The sequence below is a fragment of the Marmota flaviventris genome, chromosome 4, assembly GCF_047511675.1.
Source record: "Marmota flaviventris isolate mMarFla1 chromosome 4, mMarFla1.hap1, whole genome shotgun sequence".
In the NCBI taxonomy this organism is placed as follows: Eukaryota; Metazoa; Chordata; class Mammalia; order Rodentia; family Sciuridae; genus Marmota; species Marmota flaviventris.
Genome location: NC_092501.1, coordinates 125,517,772 through 125,535,574, shown reverse-complemented (window position 1 = coordinate 125,535,574; position 17,803 = coordinate 125,517,772). Strand labels below are relative to the sequence as shown.

The window sequence follows — 17,803 nt, the reverse complement described above, 5'->3', positions numbered from 1 at the left end:
AGAGATAAAAAAATAAAGGTGATCACATAAACTATCTTTTGTTTTTGTAATCTAAAGCTATGTTGCAGAGAAGAAAAATTAGTCACATGGTATTTTGTTTTAAATTCTGAAGAACTAAGGAAGAGACCATGTGTGGGTGCAACAGAAACCTTGAATGATGTTTAAAAAAAATAATAACAATCATGTTATCTGAAAAATGCAAAGTGGAGGGAAGGGAAGGGAGGGGGCAAAAGGGTAGGAATAATGGTAGAATGAGTCAGACATCATTACCCTAAGTACATGTATGTTTTCACAAATGGTGTGAAAATATTTTGTGTACAATCAATGACTTGAAAAATTGTGCTCTATATGTGTAATAAGAAATGAATTGCATTTTGTCAATATGTATAGCAAATTAGAATAAATAATTTAATAAATAAATAAAAATAAAGTATTTTAATGTAAAATTGTGTCAATGACTTAGTTTCAATACCTCAAGTAAACAATTTACACTTCTAAATTGATTTTACTATGCTGAGTCTGGTTTGTATAGAAGCCAATTTTTCCTAAGAACTTAAATATATGTGAATCAAAACAAAGAACCAGCTTTATAAACTGGAAGCTAGAAAATCAAAAGAAAAAAAGAGAAACATGTTTGTATAGGCTGCCATTCTCTCTCTAGATGTAACAAAACTTTCTAATTTCTTCTTGATTGTTTTACCAAACAAAATGAATGCACTCAATAAAAACTGAGTACCAGGAATTCAGGAATAAGCAAAAACATACTAATAAAAGTAAAAACTTGATGATGATTTTTTTACATTCTCCATAAAAATCATAACAAAGATATACAGAAAGCAGAGACATCCAAAGTAATGTTACTTATTTAACAGTAACCACAACCCAAACTTCAGTAGATTTTTAAGTCCTAAAATTTAAGTGGAACTCATACATACTGGCACTGGATAATTTTAACTTATTTTAACAAATTCATAGCAATGACTAAAATGGAAGAAAAAAACAAATGTGCCAATATTGCCTGTAGTAGTGTAAATCAGACCTTCTGAGGAAGACTATTCTAAATATTATCTAATTCATATTCATATTCTATCATCAGTGTGATTATGACAATACAGATGAAGAAGAAGCTTACTAAAATAAGATATACAAGCGTGGCAAGTTTAACAGAATTCAAACATCTTTTTTCATCCTTCTGCTCTAGTGATCATTCAGCATTTCACTAGAAAACATGAGGCTGAATTTAAGTTTCTCATTGATAATTACCTTTAATCACTCAAATTATGTTAAAATTCCAGGAAAAAAATTAAATTCTTGCATTAAAGAAACAGAAGGGGGAGGGAAGTTTGTCAAGATATAGCCTACAATGAAAAATCTCTATTCAATCTAAGTACTGAACTTCTGTAATTGCCAGAAATTTGGAGGACACAGCCTAAACCATCTCCAAAAAAGCCATATTAGCTTTTCCCAGTTAAACTCTAAAGATGTTGTTTTAGGCAATTGCAAAGTAGTCATAATAAGTCACAATAATATACACAAACTCCAGCATAATAGTTACCTCTGGAAAAAGAGGTGGGAGTGGGGAAGCAGGTGGGACTAGGAAGTAAAAACAAAGGAATGTCAATTGTATCTAAAATGTTTTATAGCCTTAAAAACAGTAATCATAAATGTCAATGTTTATGAAATACAACTGTTGGGCACAGGTTATACTATTCTTCATACTTTTCTGAAGGACTGAACTACTTCACTCATTTTAATGAATTTGTGATTATAAAATATTATTCCTTAATATTACCCCATACCCCACTTTCTTCTTTCATTCCTTCTCCCCCATCATATTCTGCTGGGAGCCATTAGCCAAATAGGTATGACAATTTCCTTGCCAGCGTACCCCATGTTGCAGTGACATTGCATGTAGGTGACCTTGCTCAAGGACCAGGGCGGATTAGGGTGTTCCTGGTTTAGGATAATAGGGTTTAGGGCATTCCAGGTTTAAGATTATTCCTGCTGGGAATAGGGCGTATCCTGCTGCCTGAGTTCCCCTTGATATTCAGATTATTAAAGTTACAGCATAAACCAACCTCATGTTTATGCATGCATACTGAACATGAAAAGTACAAATATTCCTGTTACTCTCTTTCCAGCTACTGAATAAAGGAACATTTTCTGCTATTATGTTTATTTTTTCATAGAGCAAACACTGCTTAGGCAGTTGGCAATAAAATCCAAAACTGAACCTCTGTAGTCAGCCACAAACTTTGGTGACGGTTCAGGAAATATACACAATAATAAAGTCATACATTTTTATTTCAGTTTTTTTTCCTCATAATATTGCCAGGAAAGAGTTATGATTCTAAATGTTCAGTGTCATGGTTTCTACACAAAGGAGTAAGCAAAATCAATGCTTCCCTCCTCCTATGGAGGCCTTTGCTTTTAACACACTGGAAGAGAGAGACAGCCAGCAGAATTGGTAAGGTGCTAGGAGATGGCTGCTCAGTGAAGTGTGAGGGAGACAACCTGGAATCGCCATAGCTTAGAAGCAGGCATCAACACTGGTAATCATAGCAGCATTTCTGTTATCTACTTATAATTCAAGATTGTTTTAACAAAATATTTAAATGTGAGCCAATGAAAGGGCTAGTCTCTTGAGAATTTCTGTCTTCTCATCGCATAATGGAGGTCTCCAAAGTACCTCCCTCATGAGAAGGGGAGAATTAAATAATTTATGTGAAGGCAAGTTGTGCACCAATAGAAGTATAATAAATAGATGCTTAAAGGAATTGTTCACTGAAATTCAAATCAGTTTAAAAATATGTACTATACTCTTAATATCAAGCTTACACACTGAAATAGGCATGCAATTCAGTGCTATGAATGATGCTGCCCTAAGAAGCACTGGAGGGAGGAGGTATCTATTAATATAACTTGCAATCTTTGCTCGTTAAAGTACACTAAATTAGCATTTCTCAGAGTGTGGTCTACAGATCCTTGGGGGTACTCAAGATCATTTGGATATCCACAAGTTCAAAACTATTTTCATTAAAATAAAAATTTAATTGCCTTTTTCACTGTGTTTATATTTGCTTTGATGGCGCAAAAAAAAAAAAGCTGGTGGCACAATGGTGGCCACAAATCTATGAAGTGACAATAAACTACACCAAAGTATTCTTCACCACCTCATACTTACAGTTAAAAAAAGAAAATGTCTCTTTCACTTTAGAATGACCTTGGTGAACAATAAAAATTGATTAAATTTCAACTCTAGAATACACATCCTTTAACATTCTGTGACAGTAAATGGGAAGTACTGGTATCTGCTGGATACCAAGATAAAAGAGGGCCATGTCAAAGAAAAGCACTTGGACAACTGAAGTGGGAGCTGTTAGTTTTTTTTGTTTGTTTGTTTTAATTAGTTACACATGACAGTACAATGATCTTGACATATCATACATTTGAATCAGATGGGATACAATTTCTCATTTTTCTGAGTATACAGGTTGCAGAATCACATTGGTCATGCATTCACATATATACACACAGTAATAATAACGCCTGTTTCATTCTACTATACTTCCTGTCTCCCCAACCCCTCCCCTCCCCTCCCATCACTCCTCTCTACCCAATCTAGGATAACGCTATTCTTTTTTTTTTCTCTAACATCTTCATACATGTATTTTGTATAACAATGAGGGTCTCCTTCCACTATCCATGCAATTTTTTTCATAGAAGATCACTGATAATTTGAAAGAACAACTGGCAAACTACGGTTATTTAGACTCAAGTATCTGAAAGATATTTTCTCAAATATAAATGAAAAACACCCATCCTTTAAAAAAACAAACTACTGAACAATATTTATAGCCACTAATAAAATTTAACTTTTCAAGTGGAAATTAGAAGTCCGAAAAACCTGTATCCTTCACCATAAGCTTGACAACTTCCCAATACTTAAGACTTTTATGGTGAAAATCAGTGATGCTGTTAATGGAATGTAGATATTTGATACTGTATAAAGAAATGTGTCAACATTTGAAAGAATTGTATAACTTAGTGAACCAAGTCTCCAAATCAGGATGCGTGTTACAAAATCACACAAAGGAAAAAGATTCATTCCAGATGCGATAGCAAATTTTAATATAAAAGTATTTTTAAAATGCACTTATGGATTTCAGATTCCATATTGCAACTAACCTTTAAGAAACTACCCTATAAAGAGTTAATTACTCCTCCTTTTTCTGTATTTGTAAGAAGTAGCTTCAGATACTTCAACCAAAACAACCTATTCCAAGAGTGAATGCAGGAGCACAGATAAAAATCCAGCTTGTCTTTTAAGTTAGACATTGAAGAGATTTGCAAAATGCCACTCTTCCCACTATTTTTTCTGGAAAATAGGTTCTTTTCTCAAATAAAAATGTCACATGTTAGTATGCAATGCATAAAGGAATCCTGAGACCAAAGTTTGAGACCGATTCCATTGCAGTGATTCAAAATAATCCCAAGTATAATAGACAAGGCCAAATAAAATCCCTCAGAGTCCTACTGTATGGCAATTAGTAATATGCATCCAGTGGTAATTTAAGGAACATCGTGTAATTCATGTTTAAAATAAGTGACAATTTGAGAAAGAAGTAACTGTACCTTAAATGCTAATAAGCATACACACACACACACACACAAAGTTAATTCAAATCTCTTAAAATCATATGCCTGATAATGTTATTTCCAGCAAATGGGGAAAATGCACCAAATTGTTTTCCATAACCACTTAAAAATTCAACTTAAAGTTGGGCGTGGTGGTACATGCCTGTAATTTGAGGGTGAAACAGGAGGATGTCAAGTATAAGGATAGCCTCAGCAACTCATCAAGGCCCTTAGGCAACTTAACATGACCTTGTCTCAAAAAAAAAAAAAAAAAAAAGTAAAAAGGGCTAGATACAGCTCAGTGGTAAAGCACCTCTGGGTTTATCGTTAGCAACCCCGCACCCCCTCCAAAAAAAAAAAAAAAATTCAACCTAAAAACCAAAAATACTACCTTTATTTATACTTAATTTACTACACTTTCAGGACAAGTACTATATAAGACAGATTATAAATTCTTCGATATCAGTTCGGTTCTCAAATGACCAGTAATTCAATATCTTCAAAGAAGATAGTTATATATTTTTCCACAACTACAAATTAATGCATTTTAAGATGAATGTGTCTGGCATATGTTATCAAAGTAAAGCTTTAAAGTAAACAGGGCAGCCTGCTACCAAGTAGCTTGGTTGCTACTTTACCTAAAGAATATGTCTTACGATATTGTATAGAGCAGCTAACCATGTGTCACTGATAACGGTGCTGAACTAATCAGATTAGCAAAGAAAAACTTAAAAAAAAAATGTATTCATGCCAGGAAAAAAAAAATGTATCCATGCCAGAACAAAAATATAATGAGCAAAAAATAAAGTGGGGAACAAAAGAATTTTATATTCAATTCTGAACTTTAAGTGTCTTACGGACAATACTGCTACCTTTCAAATTAGAAGACCCATAATTGTGCATCATTAACAAGTGATCTCACTTAAGAACCATTCTAAAAACACCCTTGGAACAGTAGTTATTCTTAGAAGGAAATAAATGATTCCAACCCATCCACTCTGTGCTCAACCCTGTATTAGATGCAATGGAGATAAGCATGAGACTTACTGCCTGATCACAAAGTTTAATAAGGGGAAAATGAGTAATTACAAATCTTACCACCATATGTGTCTAGATGAAGGAAGAGACACAAAGCCTAGATCACAAAGGGAAAGATGATTATGACTATAAAAGATAGACAAATCCCTGACAGAGGAAAACAAAGAGGATAAGAGGTCATTGTGCAAAAAACTGCTATAAAGGCAGGGGATTCCGGCAGATGGGACTAGAAGACAGAGGTCATGGGTGGAATTTTCAGAGGACTGCTTTGGATTAAGTAGTATCCACTACAGATCTGTGTGATTTCTGCTTTAGAAATGACCAAATGAGGCAACTTTGTTGAGGGTCACAACCAAGTCAAGATGGCGCCTGGCACTGTGCCAGGAGGAGTGGTTTGTGAGCTAACACCACCAAGCCATTAAGATAATGAGGATTCCTTAATGACTGACTCCTGTATCTAGATGATGTTAATTAAGTTAAGCTGTGTGTAATTAGTTGGGTATATATACCTCTGCTGTCCCATAATAAAGCGGCTCCCACTGTTTCACCTTCACAAGTTGCTTGTCACCCCACCCCCGTTATTTTGCCCAGCCAGTTGTGCCCATTGCGGCACAACTTAAATTTGAGACTAAGAATAATAATAATAATAACAATTATTATTATTACAACCAAGTAAATAGAGAGAAATATGAATATACAGAGAATAAGAAATTGAGAAATAAATCTGTTTTCTATCTTTTGGGTTTTAGATGATAAGAAATCCAAGTGGACTATCTATTAAGATAACCAAAGATACTGGGCTGGACATGACCTAAGAGTCCTTTGTTAATGTTTCTACTCTGTACTCTCCCCTGTAATGGCCTCCTGCTTCCATGTTTGCCCATCTTCCCACTGGCTCTTTTCAAGCTACTAGACAGAGCAAATCTTTTAAATGTAATCAGATCATATCACTATTTTGCTTAAAACATTCTTAAGGCTCCCCATTCACTAAGGGTAAAATCTCAAATCCTTATAATGGTTTCAAATTTCTTACTGCACTACCACCCCCATTCCCCTTGTTCCCTCCTAAAAGCCTCCTACTCTTCCCCCTTATTCATTCATTCCACCCACAATGACCCCTTGCCACTTCTTGAATTTGTCAGGCTTGCTCCCACCCTAGGGCATTTGTCATTACCAGCCCTCTGTGCCTTGAAAATTTTTAGCAGATTAACTCTTTTGCCTCTTTCAAGAATGTTCAAATCCCATATTCCTGATGAGACCCCCCCCCACCCTGACCATACTACTAAAAACAGTGATCCTCACCCTCATCTAGTACTCCTGATTCCACTTGCCAATTCTTTACCAGAGGCCATTTCACCTTCTAGGCTGTGATGTAATTTACTTATGTGTATTGTTTCTGTCTCCTCTACTAATACAATGCAAGCAAAGGCTGAGATTTTGCTCATGAAAGTACCCCATGCATAAAAGAATGCCCCCAAAGCAAGTAGAAATATCAATTTTTTGAATTACAAACTGCTACAAGGGCAGCAAAGACCAAAAAAAAAAAAAAAAAAAAAACACTGAGAGCAAAAGAAGTCACTGCCTTTCTATATTAGTTTTTACCCTGCCCAGTTCTTCCAATATTTCCTAACTCAGGAAGGTCTCACCATCTATCCAAGATGCTCATGCCAAAAGAGACTGGAAACCATTCTAAATCTCATTCTTCAAAGTCTCCCAAAGCCATTTCATCACCAAAAGCTGTTGAAATTGCCTGTTATCTCTAGAACAAGCAATTTTCTACTCCCATTGCACCAGTTCAAAATTTCTTCATCTTCAAACAAGAGTATAACATCCATGAAAGAGCTTGCACTATTTAATTTTTTTAGATAGATATGATAGAATATAAAAGGCAAAAAAAAAAAAGCAAAACAAAGAATAGGATGCTTGAAAACTAGAAAAATAAATTTGATCTTTGCTTTCTTTACTCCTATTTATACACGCTTACTCGCATACATCAAGGTCCACTCCAAATATCTCTACTTTTGAAGACTTTCTCAGTTCTCTCAATTACTTGTTTTCCTCTCTGTACATAACTCCATTTGAGCACTTAACATAGCCATTTTTCCCCCCACATATTGGTTACCCCACTGGACAGAAGTCTGATCCTATTCTATCACAGAGCCTGGTACAAAAATGTGTTGAACAGACGAATGAACACTTTTTGTCTAGAATTGACAGTTTTTTTCTTTCTTATTTTTTTAAGGAAGCTTTAGTTCTTTTTGCTCTCACTGCCATCACCACTGCCCACCTGCTTCTGTGGTTCCTTTGTTCAAAATTGACAGTTACAAAGAAGAAAATCTAAGTTTCAATAAAAATAGGGATGCTAAAGACAGAAAAAATAAAAATTATGTACATAGTTACCAATATATAGTAGCCATAATGGGCTGGGATTGTGGTTCAGCAGTAGAGAGCTTGCCTAGCACATGTGAGACCCTGGGTTGGATCCTCAGCACCACATAAAATAAATAAATAAAATAAAGGTATTCTGTCCAACTGAAAATAAAAAATAAATATTAAAAAAATAGTAGACATAAATATCAAGCTGAATACCAAAGGTGGGGAGAAGAAATAAAGCAGAAACACACAAGGCATTTCTACAGAGACATAGGCAATAAAATAGAGATCCCCATGTAATATTTAATAGAGAAATAGATCTTCTGTATTTCTCAGAGAAATGCAGAGATGAAATACCTAACTCAAAAGAGCCCATAAAAATAAAACATTCTCTCAGACAGCAATACTCAACTAGAAACAAATTAATTTTGATTCATAAAATGTTAATGATAAGCAGATTGCTTCAATTAAGCATTATAACACATAGCACCAGTCCCATACTTCCACCTCCCCAAGATACTCAAATATGTAGCATTAAACCATTAGAAAAATGGGTCTTAAGGAAGCCTTTTAAAAACAAGTAAAATTACATTAACAGAAGGAATAAAATTATTAAAATTAAAGCTCTAAACATATTGAACTCAAATGAGGTTTTAAGTTTTCTTACAAAATTCTACATTTTGTAGGCCTGGTTACTATTAAAAAAAAAAAATTTAAAAGCCTAAAAAAGCAATGTTTTATAATAAGCAGGTACAATTCTAGGCTTGATGAAAAATGCAAAAGTATTTAAAAATGCTGCTTACTTCATTTATATTTCGATGTAAAATAAACAGCTTACTCTAAAATGGCTTAGTCACTTATACTTTGGCAGGTTCACGACCAATCAAAGCAATGTTAAAGTCGAAGCTCAATAGTTTTCTGGGTCACAGACCCTTCTGAGGCTCCACTGAAAGCTACAGTCCTGTACTATAGAAAAGAATGTATACATACAACATACATCTTGTATTTTAAATGTGCTTGCAGCTGCAGAGCCCCTGCAGTCTATTTATGACTTTCTAGAGATTGTAGGAACTGCTGCTGTAATGACTAGATAGCAAACATGTCAGACTCCACAGAGAAGGAGATAAACTGTTAACAACTCTGGAGCTTTTTCTGTGTCATCCAGGCAACTGAAAAACTTGAATATAAATATCCCTACTCACTGAATTTTATAAAATGATAGATACAAATATGGAGTCAAAATGTCTACATATGCTTTAAAAAGATAACTTGAAAGTTTTTAAATAAAAGGTAATATCAATATTAGTAATAGAAATAGCTAATATTCATTGAGCATTCATTATGTACTAAGCATTGTTCTAAGTATTTTAAATATGCTTATGTTTAAAATAAATATAAATAGTTACTATCCTCATTTCACAAATGAGGAAATAAAAGCACATAAAGGTACACAGTCAAGAAACAATCACATGAAAATAGAAATAATTAATGAATTATTGTAGATCAGAAAAAATTCTGATCTACAAAATATTCTACAAAAAATTCTTCAGTTACAAAGCAAGAACATACTGTCCAAACTCCAGAATAAGAATGGCAATCTTGATCATTTTCCATAGTCTGCCAAAATAATTCTTATAAAACCATATTCACTTAGGAATACACTGTAACCAGAAATGAGAACACAAAATGTTCAAAAGGACTACAACTCTAAAGGATTTAAAAGATGAAAACTGAAGATTAATTCTGAGGATAATACATATTAGCTTCCTAAATCATGATCTTTTGCATAAGCACCAACAATATATCATGCTTTGGAAAAATCAGTCACTTAATAAGACAAAAAAAAAAATAACCTTTTTTTACACCTTTTTCTTTTTCTACAAAAGAACTTCAAGTTTGCCTACCTCAAACTTTTATCAAGACTCAGCCTCCTTATTACCATTTTGGTGCCATGCCTCTACTATACCAGGGACAATCACAAAAGAAGAGAACCTCACAAGTTCAACAAGTCTTATTAAACCCCATCAATCAAAAGACAAATTTTAAGCTCCCCTGGAGGAACTATACTATGCCCTGAACAATACAGTATACAAAAAGTAGTTCTAAAATGGCTCAATCTTCTCCAGGTAAAATATGTGTGTTGAAGATATTTTAACATTTTTTGGTGAAACCAATTCTTTTTCTTTGACCACATGATCTTTTTGTTAGATTCGGTATCAAAGAAAAATAAAATAGAAAAACACTAATTACTTAGATCAGTTTATGCAGCTACTGGTAAAATTCAAGGTAACACAAAAACTTTTGAGGATATTCCTTCTGTAAAACAAGGATGTTCTTAGCATACTATAATTCTTACAGCTTTCTTTGTGATACCTGAGATAAAAATCACAGATTTTTTTTTCCTTTTACATAACCAATAAGTTTGAATTAGGGGTAGGAGAAAATTAGTTCCATTAAATTGAGATGGGATGCTGCTTCAGTAGTAATGTTATGAATTCACTGAAGAATTAAAAAAAAAAAAGAAAGAAACAACGAAAATAGTATCAAGCTAAACACACACAACAAAAATTTCCCTCTATTTAATTCACAACTAAAACAATTGCTCCCAACTGATGCAACTCTTTAAAATACCTCACCACTGTCACACACAATTTAAAAACTAAACATAGAACTTCTTGGAAGACATCAACAATTAAAAGTTAATCTTTTATGTAATAAAAAGACCTTCTTAGTATACAAAGCATAAAAGTACAAAAATTCAGACCAAAATATTCCCTAATATTAACCAAGATTTTTAAAGTATAACTTATACTTGCTGAATGTAAATTTAGCAAAGGTGACCCTATCTTGGCAAACTCAAAAAGTTGTTTCTTTAACATCTTAGAAGGTAGTTTGATGCACCACATTCCTCCATCTACTTTGTGTAGTGTGTTCATATCTCAAATGGAAATTAAACCCTTTTCAAGTAATGGCCAAAATTTCATTAATCACAAGAAAATATAGAACAAAGAGCCGCATGACATGAGAAACAGAGCTGACAGAAAGATAGGTGGAATAGCATTGGTAATGACCTTAAAAAAGCAATCAGGAGTATATGTTGAAACAGAAAATCTATATAACTTGTACAGGAATCACATTAGATAATTCCATTCCCACTCACCTGATGAACTCTCAGTAAATACTGTTAAGGTCTGTCCTCCAACACTTTGCAAGACAAATGGATGTTCTCTAGGAGCACTGACTGAAGCTGGTTTTCCACCAATATCATGAATATTTGCAAGATCCTCATTCAAAGTAAATGACACCTAATAGACACGTTAACCAGAACTTATTACAATAGACATTTATATTCAAAGTACTTTACAAAAATTTTGATTATAAATCAAATACTTTTTTTAAAATGTCTTTTTCTAGTCATTTTATTAAACATTTTTTTAAACTCATCAAAAAAATCTCTAATACTTAGTCATAAAAGAGAATCTATTCCCAGGTGTCAGAATGATGGGGCTCATCTATCATTGCAAAGAAAGACAACTTTTAAATATTCTATGGTCTGTAACTGAAGAACCTTTTTCAAAATAGGAATAAAATTACTTTTTCCTAAGATCTCTGAGGTCCGATTATATCTTAATGCCTTTATATCCTTAAGAACTAGCAAAGGACCTGACACAAAAAAGAAAACAATATTTGCTGAATGATTATTTCAAGAATACTAAGAAATCAAAGGTACTTGAAAGGGGAAAAATATGAGCTGTTTACTCTGAAAAGCTTAAACATTCTCATCAACAGTGGTTATATTCTTTTTCAATCTTAATGACCACTGCATGAGTACACAGTACTGCTTTATTTCTGAATATTTTAACAAAACAACTAAATATTTACAAGGGTAACTCAATAACAGGGTTTAGAATTAAAAGAGAGGTGTACTTTCCAAATTATTTTATTATATGTGAGATCCTCTCAAAAGAGCATCAAATTTTGCATTAAAGAGATTTATAAACAATATTGGTCTCCCAATAGCATAAGGGAATCATGAAATATATATTAAATATCTTCTACTGTACCATAGGTACTGTACATGAACTAAACCCAAGGGGTCAAAAATCTAAAGCCCTCAAAAATCTGAGTCAAATGCCTTTGCTATATTGAAGTAATGCTAAAACATTACTGAGTCGTATTCAGTTTAATAGTACTGAGAAAGGGATATTTAAGTCAAACAAGAAAAATGTTGACAACAAACAACTGGAGGAGTCCATTCATTCACACAAGGGTAGCATTTCTAACTTTATATGTTCCTGGTCACCAGCATTCATTTGATTTGATGTGGAGGTTTTTCACAAAGCTAACAGCACCCTCTCTTTACTAATGAAGAGTAAAATACTTCCATGCTTTAAATTTTTTTTCATATAATTAATCTTACCTCAGTCCTTCCTTGATTCCTAAAAGAAAAGAAAAAATATTTTAAATTATTTAGATTTCATATTGTTTTCAAATATGAGTTAAGAGCTAAAAGAAATAATGCTACTTAATACTTACGTAAAATATTACATTTATAAAGACTAATGTTTACCCTTGGCTTCCCCCAACTATTTATAATCCTATAGGAAAAAACAAAGTTACATTGATCTTACATGATTATTTTAGATATTATGAACTTATATCACATAACACTATTATTACCTGTCCTAATTACATTTTGTCCTAATAAAGATCCTATGATTCTTATCTTTATTTCTGAACATTTTCAGTTTCAGCAGCATGTGAATGTATATTTAATACCTGATCTAAATAGTATTTCATCAAATTTTACTATTTACTTCGTCTATGTGAAAAGGTTTCACTTAACTAAAGTCTTAATGATCAAAAGTTATTAAATTTAACCATATATTAAAATCATAAGAAATTTTCTCCATTGTAAAAAAAAATGGCTATTATAAACACTTTTTTACTACAAACAAACCAAAAAAATGTTTTGAAATAGCCATAATTTCACTGCTAACATCTTAATACAGGTAAAAATCCTTCTACACTATTTCACACATATTTGAATTACCCATTTAAAATTTTTTACAAATATGGAATTAATGTGCATCCTATATAAATAACATAACTTTTTTAAGAATATGTATTTATATGTACTTACTTACTACATGCAAAGTACTGAGGGGAAGGTCTCTGCCCCTGACAGCAAAATACATAAATTTTAATGTTCCCTTAAGAGAGCCATGCTGTATGTGCTAGGATCAGATGGGAGAATACAATTTCTTCCATTTTAAGACTTAAGGGATGGCTCAACAAAGAGGCAGATCTGAGCTGATCCTTGAAACACTAAGACTGCAATAAATGGAGATGGGAAAATACTGTTTCAGAAGTGAATAGCTCAGCCAAGTCACAGAAAGATCTCATCACAAATAAGTAATCAGATTTGGCTGGTAAAGAGGCAATATAAAGAATGGTGGGTCTGGGGGAATAACTCAGTGGTGTAGCACATTGTTTCCCCCATGTACGAGAGCCTGGGTTCAATCTCCAACACACACATACACAAAAAGAAAAAATGAGAGGCATAGTGAGAGATGAACGGAAGTTAAATCATGGAATATCTTAAATATCATAGTCCAAAGCATGAACTTAATTCTTTGGGCAATGAAGATCCACAGACACTGTTCAAACAAATGAATAAAGGTCAAAAATACTCCAGAAAACTTGCACCAGAAAACGTGTAGGATAGACTAAAGGTGACTAGAGATATGAAGACCAGTTTCTCCACTCAACTTAATTCCAATCTGCCTTTATTCAGTCGCTTAATCATTCATTCTGTCATTACAAGTCTACTATACAATCCTCTAGGCATTGTTGTAGGAGCCTGGTATAGTATGACTATAGGACCTTGTCCTCAGTAAGTTCCAGTATAATAAAAATAGTCAGGTCCAATCCATAAACAACTACAAATAAGGCAATTCATATCTTGTCAAAATGATAAAGCATTATGGCAGAAGTAAAACACACTGTCAAGGAAATGCAGACTAGAAAGCCAAGAAAAGATGAATCTGAGTGCAGGGTGAGATCAACACCATGGGAGCATTCCAGGCTACAGGAACAGCCCACAAGGGCAAGTAAACATCCGAAATGACAAAGTAACACATTCTTTCTGGCACCAGAATGGAAGGCTGGGTTCAAGCAGTCAAGTCTTTTAGACCAGACTAAGCAGTCCAGTTTCTTATACAGATTTATTTAGTATAGGTTTCTCAGTCTTTCACTGCATATTAAAAGGCAATGTTCATCTTCTCTTAGTTGAGAAAGTATCTAGAATAGAGATGAGAAGATACTAAGAGTTCACATAAAAATGTGAATTCCAGCTTCTCTTACAAGACTGCAAGATTTGACAACCGGCCCCCAATTCCACTTGACAACAATCCTCTAGACATGTGTTTGAGAAAGGCACTAAATCCACCAGTCTCTTCCCTGTCACTCCTGAACTTGGCTTCTAGAGGCATTTAATTTAGTTGCCTTTAAAACAGAAATGCTGTGTACAAAGCAAAGGCAAAGTTGCAAAATGTGCTCTCAAAATGTTTACTGAATATGGAGGCAAATACAAAAATCTACATTAAAAGGAATGAAGGCTTGAATCAGGTAGCTATAAAATGCAAGAAACTTCATGATGGGTCATTAAACTTTTAGAACAGCTTACAAAACTGACAGAAGAGAAAATGACTGGAAGTGGGCAGCAAAGGAAAAAAGATGAATTAAAGATCATGTTGACATTTCCAATCTGGATAACTAGAAAATCATCCAGATGCAATTAGGGAACACAGGAGGGGAGAATAACTTCATTTTCACATATGTAATTATAGCCTAGCTGGAATGATAAAGACATTGATGAGCTCTGGATGAGTTAAATTTCTAGGGGAAAGTTAATCCTTTAAGACTTAAAACTTATTTGAAAAGGAAGATACATATCCCCTTGCTCACATGCATACATGTACAAAATTACACACAATCTTTTGTTGTTCTACATTACAAATATAATACACCCTGTGCACCATGGCCTGTGGTCTAACTGACAAACATCAACTATTATAACATTTCCCCTTTTGCTATTCTTAGTTCATCTGTCAACACTCAACAGCTACTTCTTTGGATTCCAGTCTCATACCTCTTTCTTTTTTAAAAATTATAAATAGTCATGTCTTTCTTTTTTCTTACACTTTTAAGCACTTCTTGGATCTAACACCAATGGAGTCATGAGTTTTTTTTACTATCACTGATAATAAAGCATCATCCCTTCTCAGTTAAGAAAACCAACCAAAGTTGAGAATGTAGCTCAGTGGTACAGAACTTGCCTACTAGGTGTGAGGCCCTGGGGTTTCATCCTCAGTACCACCAAAAATAAATAAATAGATAAATAAATAAGAAATAAAGAAAGAAAGAAAAAGAAAACCAACCATACTTCAAGTTTTCAATTTGCTTAAGGATTTTTGTTGTTTGTTTTGTTTTTAATCCTTATTAATACCTCTGCTTCCAATTTAGGTAAAAAACCATTAGGTGAAATCAAGCAAGTATCTGCAGAGAAGGTTGGGCAATAGTCACAGCGTAAGCTGGGTAAAGAGGATGTCCCTGGATTGAGGAAACAGCCTGAGGCAAGGTACCAAAGCCAAGATGGATAAGGAGTGGCTCTTCTGAGCCTAGTAAGTAGGAGATGGAATGGAAGCCTGAGTGAGTGAAGCGGTCAGCAAAGATGGGAGCCAAATCAGGGAGCTACAGCCCAAGCAGAGTGAGAAGGGTATTCAAGGGCATCCCACATGCGGTGGGACAGGCAGGGACTACACAAATAAGAACAGAAGCCTAAACAAACAAGTAAATATATTAAAGATAACTAGAACCAGGGTTTTCACTTTTAGAAAAGAAAGACAAACAAGAAAAGGGAAAAAAACTGGAACATATCCTATAGTGTTGGATAGGAACCAGATAACGGTATGAGGTCATGATTTTCAATATATGTAGATATATAGATGTAAAGGGGTGTGTTTGTGTGTGTGTGAGCGTGCGCGCGGGTATATACATGAATGTTGCTCACAGAGAGGCCTGAGAACACAATGAACACCTGGGATATCCAGATCTTGTTTTCTAAATCATTCTCTTCTAAAAGGAACTGGGGCTTCTTATAGAAATGGCTGATCCAGAGACCAAACCAGTAAAATATGAGTCTAAAACATCTTTCTATGTCAAAAAGTAAAAAGTATTCAAAGAATAATGAGGACATGCCAAAAGGTCACAAGACTTATACTACTGAGGCAAGAAGATCTCAAGTTCAAAGCCAGCCTGGGCAACTTCACAAGACCCTGTCTCAAAATAAAAAATAAGAATGACTGGGGATAGAATAAGAAGGGGATAAGAATGGCTCAGAGGTAGAGCACTTGACTAGTATGTGCAAGACTCTGGGTTCAATTCCCAGTACCGTAAAAAATTTAATTTAAATTAAAAATAGAAATAAAGGGACATGGAAGCCATCTAGAAGAAGTTTCCACTGGCTAAATTTTGGACAATATGAACATCAGAATAAATGAAATGGCAAATTGTGACCCACTGAATAAAATCAGAATCCATGAGTTCATACTAAAATAAATGGATAAGTTTGAAAATTTTGTAATATTTATAGTACCACCCCACAGAATATGCAATGATTACAAAGATGAAAAGAATAAATAAATTTACAGTGAAGCATAGCATGATCAAAGTTAACACCGCCAGTAATGGGAAAAAATGAAAACATGCAAACTTTGCTAGAATACAAGAACCCAGATTCACCTTTGTTTTTGTTTTGTTTTGTTTTTTAAAGAGAGACTGAGAGAGAGAGAGAATTTTAATATTTATTTATTAGTTTTCGGCGGACACAACATCTTTGTATGTGGTGCTGAGGATCGAACCCGGGCCGCACGCATGCCAGGTGAGCGCGCTACCGCTTGAGCCACATCCCCAGCCCTCACCTTTGTTATAATCCTGCCAAGGACACATAACTCAAATCTAATCACAAAGATACATAAGAGAAGCTGAAATTTTATAAAATAACTGCCTTGTAAACGACAACTGCATTGACACCTATAAATTGAAAAGTCAAGGAAAAACTTCAGAATGTTGTAGATTGAGTGAAGCAAAGTACAAACACATAGCAACAGAATGCAACCTCATTCTACCCTGGATCTTTTTGTTATCAAACAATATTAAGACAATTGGAAAACCTTGATTGAAGTCTAAGGATTAAGTAGTAGTACTTTTTTATGTTAATTTACTGATTTGAAGAGGTAAATTGTGATTACGTGGGAGAACATCATTGGATAAATACACATTAAAATACTAGAGGGTGGCAGGGAATGAGGTCAGTACCTTATTCTAAAATGATCCAGCAAAAAAGACCTTTAAAATATTCCTCGAACATTTCTATAGCTTGAGACTATTTTAAAATAAAAGCTTTGAAGTAAGTTTAAAATGTGTCATTTATTTAAATAACCACTTACTAAGGAATATAAGGATATTGCTAATTTTTCTCTATAACAAATAATACTGCAATTAACATCACTACTTATCAATCTCCACATTACCAACTTATTGCTTCTGAGGGATAAACTCCCAGAAATCAATGGGATTACTTAGTCACAGGCATGAACATTTTATTTTTAATTTTTCTAGCCTTCTCATTTTCCTCACCCTATTCTGCTGGGTATGTTTATCTGTCTCCCTCTAGAATGGCAGCACCAAG

The 17,803-nt window shown here is 33.9% G+C and overlaps 1 protein-coding gene across 1 annotated transcript in view; it reads right to left on the bottom strand.

Annotated features, from left to right (window-relative positions):
• Window positions 1–17,803, bottom strand: part of Gtf2f2 (general transcription factor IIF subunit 2) — a 150,637-nt gene that overhangs the window by 102,983 nt on the left and 29,851 nt on the right. Inside the window, exons 3-4 of the mRNA XM_027928969.2 lie at window positions 12,470–12,488; window positions 11,210–11,354 (exon numbers count right to left, since the gene is read on the bottom strand). Of these exons, the coding sequence (XP_027784770.1) occupies window positions 11,210–11,354; window positions 12,470–12,488 (164 nt within the window). The remainder of the gene's footprint in view (window positions 1–11,209; window positions 11,355–12,469; window positions 12,489–17,803) is intronic.